Source organism: Bactrocera dorsalis, chromosome 3 (assembly GCF_023373825.1).
Source record: "Bactrocera dorsalis isolate Fly_Bdor chromosome 3, ASM2337382v1, whole genome shotgun sequence".
NCBI classification, from domain to species: Eukaryota; Metazoa; Arthropoda; class Insecta; order Diptera; family Tephritidae; genus Bactrocera; species Bactrocera dorsalis.
In genome coordinates, this window is record NC_064305.1 from 31,433,524 (window position 1) to 31,445,786 (window position 12,263).

Genomic DNA, 12,263 nt, shown 5'->3' on the forward strand with positions numbered 1-12,263 from the left:
TAAATGCGGTTACCGATATTGCGGGAAAAGCATTGGAAGGGAGCAGATGGCGCTGGGGTGACAAAGAATACTGTGTTGTCATTACCCTGGATATCAAAAATGCTTTCAACTCAGCGAACTGGACTCTAATCATTAGAGCCCTGACAGAGCTAAAGGTTCCGGACTACCTTATACGAATTGTGGCCAGCTACTTTGACAACAGAGTATTAGTATACGAAACAGAATGTGGACCTGAAACATACAAAGTTACAGGCGGTGTTCCGCAAGGGTCAGTTCTCGGCCCTGTACTCTGGAACGTTATGTACAATGGGGTTCTGAGAGTCGCGATGCCAGATGCGGTGAACGTAGTAGGTTATGCGGACGACATTGCGGTCGTAGTAGTAGCGAAAACCCTGGACGAGGCAAGGAACAAGTGCAACGAAAGTATCAGCAATATTAAAAGATGGCTCGAAAACGCTGGCTTACAACTAGCAGCTCACAAAACGGAGGTTGTTCTGATGAGTAGCCGAAAAAAGATGGAAACAATAGAGATATGTATTGATGGCCATACAATAAAGTCAAGTCCACATTTAAAATATCTTGGAGTAATCCTAGATCAAAGACTTTCGTTTAAGCAGCACTTAATAGCCACACACACCAAAGCGGCGAGGTCCGTGTCGGCAATAGCGAGAATAATGCCCAATATGCGAGGCCCCAGACAACTAGCCAGAAAGCTGCTGACAAGTGTCAGTAGCTCCATCATTCTTTACGCGGCGCCAATCTGGATATCGGCTATTAAACATAGCTCATATATGAGAGGAGTTGCTTCGGTCCACAGACTGGCGTCATTGAGAACTTGCTGTGCATTTAGAACAGTGTCGGATGATGCAATACATGTTATATCTGGAAGACTCCCCATAGACATAGCAGCAGAGCGTTGCTCATCAGTTCGAGCCATGAGGGCTAGCATGTCACCTAGCCAATATAAGCAAGAAATGGAAAAAATTAATGAGAAATGCCTCCAAAAATGGCAGGAGAGATGGAATACCTCATCGAAAGGAAGGTGGACCCATTCTCTGATACCCAATATTAGAGAATGTGTTACGCGGGATCATGGGGAGGTGAACTACTACCTCACACAATTTCTATCTGGTCACGGCTGCTTCAGAAGCTATCTGTACAAATATAAGCATGTGGAATCTCCACTCTGCATGCACTGTGAAAATGATATTGAAACGGCAGATCACATACTAGTGGAATGTGTCCGTTTCCAAAAGGAAAGGAAAATACTTTCAGATAAAGTAGGAAAGTCCTTACCCATGGGATATGGTATGTGGGATAATAGCATATATTATGCAAAGGCTGCGTGAAGAGGAAATCACGATAAGACCGAGAGTGCAGTCCCGAGAAGCTGCAAACGTATGACAAAATAAGAAGTTATATATAAAAGAGATGTTGTATACATAAACAATACCTGCCCTGCGAAGGAAAGCCTATAGGTAGTTCCCCAGGGAAACACAGGTCTGGGGGCAAGGGGGTGCTTTAGCACGTATGCGCTGTATGCGAATCGGGCATAATTGTTGGTACGGGCCAACAATATCTTTTGAAGATTTACACCGTATCCATAAAAAAAAAAAAAAAAAAAAAAAAAACGTTACCGAAGTGACAAAAATTAATAAAGAAAAAATTTCATATTAATTGTGGTTACTATTGGACAGCCTCGCAGAGTAGTAAAAGTACTGTTATAACAGTAAAAGAACTTAATAAAATGTGAAATTTAATATTTTATTTAATTAATTTAACATTTGTCTTTTTTTTTGGAAGGAATGGCAACGCTAACTGGTATGCAATAAGCCTTTTGACTTTAACTTCCGAAAATTCAGTGTTATCGACATATAGCCATTTATGCGGCTTAGTCGAAAGACTTCAGCTGCACTAAAACTATTACGTTTATGGTAAACACTTCAAGCAGTTGCAGGCAAGGTTCTTTATGATTTTGTTGATAATTTACGAACTTTTTACTAAGCACTTATAAATTTTCATTTAGTAAAGCGATTTCTGTTTCTACCTTTTCCCTTCACTTGCGAGGATTTTCTCAACTTTCAAGTGCAGTCAAGCAAACTCTCATTGTTTACCCCGTTTTGTTTCCAACAGTGGATGCACATCTTAATTTTATAGCAGAATTATTTCCCCCTTTTAACTTCGCGCTCTCCTGTGCTAAGCCGCTGCTTTTATTTATACATTAAATTTTTTAATTTGCGGTACTTTTGCATTTTACCGCTTTAATAAACTCGCTAAGGATTTTTTATTGTGTATTGCACTACAAGCTTACCTCAGGTATGTACATATGTATGTGCGTTTAATTTTTGTACTCTCTCCACATCCTCAATTTTTTCTCAAAATAATGAGCGCGCATATGCCAAAAATTAGTCTCGCAGAGAAATTGCGCAATCGCTAAAAGTGAACCGTCTGCTGTTATCGCCGCGTCAGTGGAGTGGTGCGCATCCAGAAGAAAGGATAAACACTCATAATTATGCACAAAAACAAAAGTACATAGCGCAGCATAGTTAAAGAAAAGAGCCAAAGAATGGATCATACAAAATTTTGCAATTTCTCCTAAACTCAACAAAAGCGTTTCTGCGTGGCTATTTTCTGTTGTAAAAGTTGTTACCTTTGCGCTTGGACAGCGCAGTAAGTCATTAAGTGTGTTGCTTTAGGATGCGAAAATTTAGCAAAGAGAAATTTAAGTGAAAAGTATTTTAGAATGCTTCCAAGTTGTGAAAAGGGAATAATAGTAAAAACTACCGAGTTGAAAGTGAGTACGTAAACTAAGTACACATTCACAGAATTTAGTCTCTTGCAACAACTCTCTTCTTTTCTTTCTCAAATTGTGATGTCGGCTAAGATGGGCATCTGGAATAACAAACACTTTTAGATATTCTATTCTAAATAAAAACTACGAAGTTGATTTCGAAACTTGTAGAAACCTGTAGATCTGAGTGAATTTTTCCCACGTCCCACAATTTTCTCGATTTTAGCTAGTTGTAGCGGTAACGGCAACTAATACAAATGACTAAATGAAGTAACTGTTAACGACCGTCTTTATTTCCACGTTCTTCTTTAATATATGAAAAAAATTTTGCAATGAATGAAAACTAAACTAAAGAGCTCCTTCTCTCGAAAAGAAAACTCTTTCATACAAAAATGACTACTTAGGTCGAATTGGAGAAAATACTGAGCAAAACATACTTTTAAAATTCCTACTTCATCAACTTCACTTTAAACGTTTAAATGTAAATTTATTTCAGTGAAAAATCCCGTAAAATACTTTAATTAATGACCTTTACCATCAACCCGCTGAAACGCTTGGACAGCCTTTGCACTACAATTAAGCACCACAGGAGGATATACGGCTGGACTCCACAATGCATTCGAAGATTCTTCTTCTTCTTTACTGGCGTAGACACCGCTTACGCGATTATAGCCGAGTCAACAATAGCGCGCCAGTCGTTTCTTCTCTTCGCTACGTGGCGCCAATTGGATATTCCAAGCGAAGCCAGGTCCTTCTCCACTTGGTCCTTCCAACGGAGTGGAGGTCTTCCTCTTCCTCTGCTTCCCGCGGCGGGTACTGCGTCGAATACTTTCAGAGCCGGAGTGTTTTCATCCATCCGGACAACATGACCTAGCCAGCGTAGCCGCTGTCTTTTAATTCGCTGAACTATGTCTATCGTCGTATATCTCGTACAGCTCATCGTTCCATCGAATGCGATATTCGCCGTGGCCAACGCGCAAAGAACCAAAAATCTTTCGCAGAACTTTTCTCTCGAAAACTCGCAACGTTGCCTCATCGGTTGTTGTCATCGTCCAAGCCTCTGCACCATATAGCAGGACGGGAATTATGAGCGACTTATAGAGTTTCGCTTTTGTTCGTCGAGAGAGGACTTTACTTTTCAATTGCCTACTCAGTCCGAAGTAGCACCTGTTGGCAAGAGTAATCCTGCGTTGGATTTCCAGGCTGAATCAAAAGGGGGGTCTCTCATCCGAGGCTTATAGTTGATTTTCATTGGGGGTGTTTTTTTACGTGGCGGGTCCCAAACCCAGCGCACAACCCTATGCAGTTGATGTTTCGCCTTCTCACTTTAGCTCGCCTTCAAACGGATGTTCTTAGGCTACCCAGAGGATACTTGGTCAAAGACCGGAAGTCGTGAGCTGCTTGAGTCATATGTAAAAGAATCGTTTCTGGCCACTCCCAAGTGAATGGCGATCAGAGAACTTTCCTCACTTGCGTGAACTTCTACACATGACTCCATCCTCCAAGAAGATTAATGTCTACTTATTTGTGTACAGGAATGCATTTGCTTGCGAAATGCATCTCATTTAGCTCGGCAATTAAAGTGTAGTGCTGCCATATTATGCGTTTAACGCTTGACTGTAGCGCGAAATGAAAAAGGAAGTAAATGAAAGAGAGAGTCAGAAACAGTATGAATGCGATCGAGAAAATCGAAGTAAGAACAAAAACAAGAAAAAACATTCGCCTCGTCTGTACCCTTCATAAGTATAAAACTTATTATTATACTTAGACTAACTTGAATTTGATTGGTTAGTTAGGGTGGTAGCTGTATACTATAGTGATCCGATCTGAAAAAATTCTTCAGAGATGGCTTAGTTGCCTTGGCAATAATACATGTCAAACTTCCTGAAGGTTTTCCATACCAATACTTGATTCCGATTACTGGGTGTGCATGGAAGCTACATATATCAAACAGTAGTCCAAGATTGAGCAGTTTTTTAGAGACAATAGATATGTTCGAAATTTCAGAATAATATCTCGAAACTCGGGGACTCGTTCGCGCATATAATGACAGACAGACGGACATGGCTAAATCGACACAGCTTGTTACGTTGATAATTTGTATATATATATATTTTGTAGAACCTTTGACTTTTCCTATTGGAGCTTCTCCCTATGCAGGGTATAATTTTTTGTATATTGTTGCAATTTGGGGCCATAAAAGCTTACTGTGACTCAAATTTGTAGCAAAAGAGCGAAAATATACATGACTTTATGTATACAACTATATATATATAAATATTTCCATTTAATTTTATCCGCACTCTAGCTTACTGGGAAGGAAATTTGTTAAACAAAAAGTCTTTATGCAATATAACAGTTCTTTACACCATAATTTCGGTAATATGTACGAAGTAAGCCGTAAGCAAATTTTTATCAGCGTCCGCATCAAGCGTATGCCGCGCCGGATTATGAGCGCATTACCACATATGTATGTACATAATATTTATATCTATATATAGCAACGACAGCAATGCCACAGCTGCATTCGCACCATCTAGCAGTGTGCATCTTATTGCTACTGCCACAAACAGTAGCTAGCATTAAGTCACAGTCGTCCATTACTACTCGCCAAATGTTTATGCGTCTGTGTATGTAAAGTCGCCGCATTTCATCGCGCATCAGCAGTTCGACTGTATATGTATAATTTCGTTTGATGTTGTTGCTGTTTGTTTAATGCCCATGCGAATAATTAAAAAATAAAAGGAAATGAGAAGAAAATCAGTGGAGCCAAATGAAAAAGTACAGAGGGAGAGGCGCAATATTTCGGCAAAAGAAATGCGCTTACTTTTATAATGCAAATATGCGGCTTTCTTTTGATGGCTTATTACGGTGTTGATATATAACGGGTGATTTTTTTGAGGTTAGGATTTTCATGCATTAGTATTTGACAGATCACGTGGGATTTCAGACATGGTGTCAAAGAGAAAGATGCTCAGTATGCTTTGACATTTCATCATGAATAGACTTACTAACGAGCAACGCTTGCAAATCATTGAATTTTATTACCAAAATCAGTGTTCGGTTCGAAATGTGTTTCGCGCTTTATTTTGTTCAGCGATGAGGCTCATTTCTGGTTGAATGGCTACGTAAATAAGCAAAATTGCCGCATTTGGGGTGAAGAGCAACCAGAAGCCGTTCAAGAACTGCCCATGCATCCCGAAAAATGCACTGTTTGGTGTGGTTTGTACGCTGGTGGAATCATTGGACCGTATTTTTTCAAAGATGCTGTTGGACGCAACGTTACGGTGAATGGCGATCGCTATCGTTCGATGCTAACAAACTTTTTGTTGCCAAAAATGGAAGAACTGAACTTGGTTGACATGTGGTTTCAACAAGATGGCGCTACATGCCACACAGCTCGCGATTCTATGGCCATTTTGAGGGAAAACTTCGGACAACAATTCATCTCAAGAAATGGACCCGTAAGTTGGCCACCAAGATCATGCGATTTAACGCCTTTAGACTATTTTTTGTGGGGCTACGTCAAGTCTAAAGTCTACAGAAATAAGCCAGCAACTATTCCAGCTTTGGAAGACAACATTTCCGAAGAAATTCGGGCTATTCCGGCCGAAATGCTCGAAAAAGTTGCCCAAAATTGGACTTTCCGAATGGACCACCTAAGACGCAGCCGCGGTCAACATTTAAATGAAATTATCTTCAAAAAGTAAATGTCATGAACCAATCTAACGTTTCAAATAAAGAACCGATGAGATTTTGCAAATTTTATGCGTTTTTTTTTTAAAAAAAGTTATCAAGCTCTTAAAAAATCACCCTTTAATATATAAAGAATTGTTAATCGCAAATTGATAGTTGGGACTATTCAATATAGTAGGCTTCATATGACTACAGGTGAAATTCAAGCAATGTCTACTTCAACAAATGAGAGTTGAAGATTTCGAACTATATTTAGACTATGCTAGATTAGACTATACTTAGACTGACCTAGCTGATTTATCATATCTATTATTTCATTCAGTCTTTTAATTGCATTCATCGTCGATGGAACGATGAGCTATTCGAGATCTACGGCTTATTTAAAAAAGTTTAGGGAATACAGAGACAATGGCTACACTGGCTGGGTCATATTGTCCGGATGGATAGTAGCACTCCAGCATTGAAAGTATTAGATTCAGTAACCACCGGTGGAAGCAGAGGAAAAAGAAGACCTCACCTCCTTTGGAGAGATCAGGTGACGAAGAACTTGGCTACACTTGGTATCTCCAACCAGTTTTGTTTCATCTTCTAAACACAGTCTTTACTCTACAGTCAATTATCTCAGCCATCAGTTGTCACTTGTTCGATTTTGTCGGTCATCGGCACGTCCATTTGCCAACCTAATGATTGCATTTTGTATGACTGCTGATGATAGCGTTAATTATTGTGAATATTATTTTTGCTGCTAGGCTCAGGTTTCATGATATTTTTGCCGGTTTGTTGCATATTTCTTTCTTACATTTTGAAGGATTTGTAAATGAGCATTGTTTGTCGCGAAACAAAATAGAAAATTTTGCTTTTGTGGCTTTCATTTCTTGCCGTTCTTACGGTACAATGTATCAGTGGCTGTTTTTTGCGCAGCTCATTCGAAGAAAAGTTCAAGCACCACGCTTGTGGTTATCTTTATCCATCCACACTTCATTTCCTAGCGCACGTGTTCTCACTTTTTGTTATTGTTTTCTGTAGTGCGCGCTGGAGTCAGTCGCTTATTGTGCTTAATTTCTCTACTTAGCACCGTCAAGCCGACGACTTAGCCGAGTGTCATTAATAAGCCGGTATAAGAGAGAAATTCCTCATCGCTAACGCGCCTCTCAACTTATAACCAGAGTTCGCAAATACTCATCACTGAGGAGTAAAATTTCTATCTTCCTCCTCAGTACAACACAATTGAGGAGCAATAAATTTTGATTTCCTCAATTGTGAGTTCAAAGGAAAGAGTGCTCTTCTAGAATATTTCTCTTTAATACTTATCTTATCTTTTCGCTCTAATATTTACCTCAAACGTACGTGCTCCTCAAAATAATATTCCTCACAAGAGCGCTAAGTTTCTTTTTCTCATCTCAGGTTTCAGCACTCAGTATTTTGTATCGCTGATAAACTCAGTGATGCAGCAGAGAGTGCTCTTGAGCAATTTCTTATTCTCTTAGAGTATGTATATTTATAAATTTATGTTAAAGTTTAATTGTTGTTGGTGTAAATATTAACAGTTTTGGGTACATGCATGATTAACCGTTAATTTAAGTTGTATTGTGTGTATGTAAATAATTTTAATCAGGAAGATGATGCAAAAATACTGTTCTCTAAGAGAATTTCTCTATACAATGATTGTTTTTTTTTTTTGTTATGGGTTTTTCCATACTCGGCGTTTTTTCAATTGTCAGTTTGGATTAAGACGCATTGCAGTATTGTTAGTTTAAAACTTTATAAGTTAAAAATGGGCAGGTTTTTAAAAATTGACAAAACAAAGTACGTATCATACGACAGTGAAACAAATCAATCGATGTGCCTTTTATGCAAAAAACAATTTAAAGGTCAAGTTTTGCACAACATAAAAAGACATTACACTTTAGTTCACAAACATAATTTTGTACAAATTGAGTCATCGGAAACATCGAGAAAAGTAAAAATAAAATTGAATCAAAGTAATTTTTTTAAGTGCTGTGTGGGGCTGATTACTGTTAAAGCCATACCATTTAGGCTTTTTTTTTTGATGGTGAAAAGTATTTTAAAAAAATTATATAGCCTTATGAACACGAATTTAATATAACAGTAAACTCAAGGAATATAATTGAAAGACTTGACACGTGTGCCGAACAAATGAAAGTCAAACTATCTGGTTTTCTACGAAACAAAATGATTTGCATAAAGTTGGACATTGCTTCACGAATGGAAAAAAGTATATTGGGAATTAACGTTCAAGTTATTGATAATTTTCATATAAAAATTTTTACTATTGGGATGGTGGAATTGAAAAAAAGACACACTGCACTGTTTCTAAAGGAAGAAATCTTAAAAAGTGTCCATAAATTTGGTATAAACGCGGCACAAATATATTCTTCTACTACCGATAATGGAGCGAACGTTGTGAAAACTTCAGAGTTACTTCAAGAAAGTGAAACCACGGATGGTAATGAATTTGAAGAAATTCACACTAGATTGAATTCAGTATTGTCGGTGGTAAGATGTGCTGTACATACGCTCCAACTAGCTGCACATGATGTATATAAAACTGTTTCATCAGAATTAACCAAGTGTAGAGAGGCGGCACGTTTTCTTCGAAAAAAGATTCGTAATGAAAATTTTGGTGAAGGTATCCGGATGCCTACATTAGACAACTTAACTAGATGGAATTCTATGTTCGATATGTTAAATTCTCTGTTGAACTTGGAAGAATTTGTAAATATTCATGAAGTTAACTGTCAAATAAATTGGGATTTCGTACAAAATTTTGTTGCTGCGTTTAAGCCCATTGCTGAATGTACAAGAAGTTTGCAAACAGAAGATTATATAATGGGTGATTTCTACAGGGATTGGCTGCTTTGCGAAACGAAATTGGAAACTATGCCGAACAATATCTTCGCTAGTACTTTATTAGAATCAATGCAGTTGCGGAAGGAAAAGCTTCTTGAAAACAATGCATTCGTTTCCGCTTTATATATGGATCGAAGATTTAATTATATGGATTCACTGTTCTTCAATGAAATGCAAAGAAAACAGGCGGTAGTAAGTACATTTCAATCTATAATATCTTTACTTTATTATTTACTAAAAATTATGCATGACATTAAGGAACCTACCAAATTTACTGATCGATAAAATATGATTATCATTTTTTGTTGGTTTATATTCTCTAGTCACATATAATTTCTACAAGCACAATGTTAAGTTCTTTGGAGGGAAATCCAATATGCAATGATGCAGATCCAGTGGCCAGCCAAGTTGAATTCGAACCTTCTCTGTCTTCAAATGATACTTTTCACTTACTTGAACAAAAAGTTACTTCTTGGATGCAACAATCTCCTCAGTCAACAAGCAATGTTCAAACAATTCGTCAAAAACTTGAAGGACTAGCACACGAAACTCGGATGCCTTTCCAAACAAACATACTGGATTACTGGAAAGGTTTGCGAAGCCATGAGCCAGCTTTAGCCAAATTAGCCGAAGTAGTTCTATCTGTTCCATGTAGTCAGACTTCAGTGGAACGTGCCTTTAGTGCTCTTTGGTTAATTTTAACTAAGCATCGTTCCAGGCTCAACGGACAAAATATCAATAATTTGCTTTTGATAAGGTTAAATGAAGAACTTTTTAATAATATGAATTTTTCTTAAGGTAATTTTTCATCAAAAAATTATCAACTTTATTTATTGAATTATTTGTGTTCTTTTTCTATTGAAATATATACTTACATGTTTTGTTTGTTTTAATAAATAAGTACTTACTTATGTACGTACATATGTATGTACAAATACGGAAAATAACTAAATAAAAATTTGAGTATCTATTCTTTATTTGTAAATACATATGTATAGGCTTTTGCTTTTTTTTCTTTAAAGAAGAGACAATACTAATGACAAGTGAAAAAAGATGAGTTTTATTTTTCGCATCACTTGAACACTCAGAGCGATAAAAATAAAGATGATGCGTTAGGCAAATAGTTCTTCTTCTTCTTTACTGGCGTAGACACCGCTTACGCGATTATAGCCGAGTCAACAACAGCGCGCCAATCGTTTCTTCTCTTCGCTACGTGGCGCCAATTGGATATTCCAAGCGAGGCCAGGTCCTTCTCCACTTGGTCCTTCCACCGGAGTGGAGGTCTTCCTCTTCCTCTGCTTCCCGCGGCGGGTACTGCGTCGAATACTTTCAGAGCTGGAGTGTTTTCATCCATCCGGACAACATGACCTAGCCAGCGTAGCCGCTGTCTTTTAATTCGCTGAACTATGTCGATGTCGTCGTATATCTCGTACAGCTCATCGTTCCATCGGATGCGGTATTCGCCGTGGCCAACGCGCAAAGGACCATAAATCTTCCGCAGAACTTTTCTCTCGAAAACTCGCAACATCGACTCATCGGTTGTTGTCATCGTCCAAGCCTCTGCACCATATAGCAGGACGGGAATTATGAGCGACTTATAGAGTTTGGTTTTTGTTCGTCGAGAGAGGACTTTACTTTTCAATTGCCTACTCAGTCCGAAGTAGCACCTGTTGGCAAGAGTAATCCTGCGTTGGATTTCTAGGCTGACATTGTTGGTGGTGTTAATGCTGGTTCCTAAATAGACGAAATTATCTACAACTTCAAAGTTATGACTGTCAACAGTGACGTGAGTGCCAAGTCGCGAGTGCGACGACTGTTTGTTTGATGACAGGAGATATTTCGTCTTGCCCTCGTTCACTGCCAGACCCATTTGCGTTGCTTCCTTGTTCAGTCTGGAGAAAGCAGAACTAACGGCGCGGGTGTTGAGACCGATGATATCAATATCATCGGCGTACGCCAGCAGCTGTACACTCTTATAAAAGATTGTACCTGCTCGGTTCAGTTCTGCAGCTCTAATAATTTTCTCCAGCAGCAGATTGAAAAAGTCGCACGATAGGGAGTCGCCTTGTCTGAAACCTCGTTTGGTATCGAACGGCTCGGAGAGGTCCTTCCCGATCCTGACGGAGCTTTTGGTCCCGCTCAACGTCAGTTTACACAGCCGTATTAGTTTTGCGGGGATACCAAATTCAGACATTGCGGCATAAAGGCAGCTCCTTTTCGTGCTATCGAAAGCAGCTTTGAAATCGACGAATAGGTGGTGAGTGTCGATTCTCCTTTCACGGGTCTTTTCCAAGATTTGGCGCATGGTGAATATCTGGTCGGTTGTTGATTTTCCAGGTCTGAAGCCACACTGATAAGGTCCAATCAGTTTGTTGACGGTGGGCTTTAATCTTTCACACAATACGCTCGATAGAACCTTGTACGCGATGTTGAGGAGGCTAATCCCACGGTAGTTGGCGCAGATTGTGGGGTCTCCTTTTTTATGGATTGGGCATAGCACACTTAAATTCCAATCGTTGGGCATGCTCTCATCCGACCATATTTTGCAAAGAAGCTGATGCATGCTCCTTATCAGTTCTTCGCCGCCGTGTTTGAATAGCTCGGCCGGCAATCCGTCTGCCCCTGCCGCTTTGTTGTTCTTCAGGCGGGCAACTGCTATTCGAACTTCGTCATGGTCGGGCAATGGAACGTCTGCTCCATCGTCATCGATTGGGGTATCGGGTTCGCCTTCTCCTGGTGCTATGTGTTCACTGCCATTCAGCAGGCTGGAGAAGTGTTCCCTCCATAATCTAAGTATGCTCTGGGCATCGGTGGCTAGATCACCTTTGGGGGTTCTACAGGAGTATGCTCCGGTCTTGAAACCTTCTGTAAGTCGCCGCATTTTTTCGTAGAATTTTCGAGCATT

At 39.2% G+C, this 12,263-nt stretch overlaps 1 protein-coding gene across 1 annotated transcript; it reads left to right on the plus strand.

The window, feature by feature from the left end:
* Positions 1-8,976: 8,976 nt before the first annotated feature.
* On the plus strand, positions 8,977-10,423 carry LOC125777370 (uncharacterized). Its single transcript, XM_049452133.1, has 2 exons — positions 8,977-9,550; positions 9,682-10,423. The coding sequence occupies exons 1-2, from the start codon at positions 9,146-9,148 to the stop codon at positions 10,153-10,155; spliced, it is 879 nt and encodes a 292-aa protein (XP_049308090.1). The 5' UTR covers positions 8,977-9,145; the 3' UTR covers positions 10,156-10,423.
* The last annotated feature ends 1,840 nt before the right edge of the window (positions 10,424-12,263 follow it).

Coding starts and splice junctions, on each gene's coding strand:
- LOC125777370 (XM_049452133.1), top strand. CDS start 9,146: ATGCCTACATTAGACAACTTAACTAGATGGAATTCTATGTTCGATATG. Junction 9,551..9,681: donor TGCAAAGAAAACAGGCGGTA/GTAAGTACATTT, acceptor TATATTCTCTAG/TCACATATAATTTCTACAAG.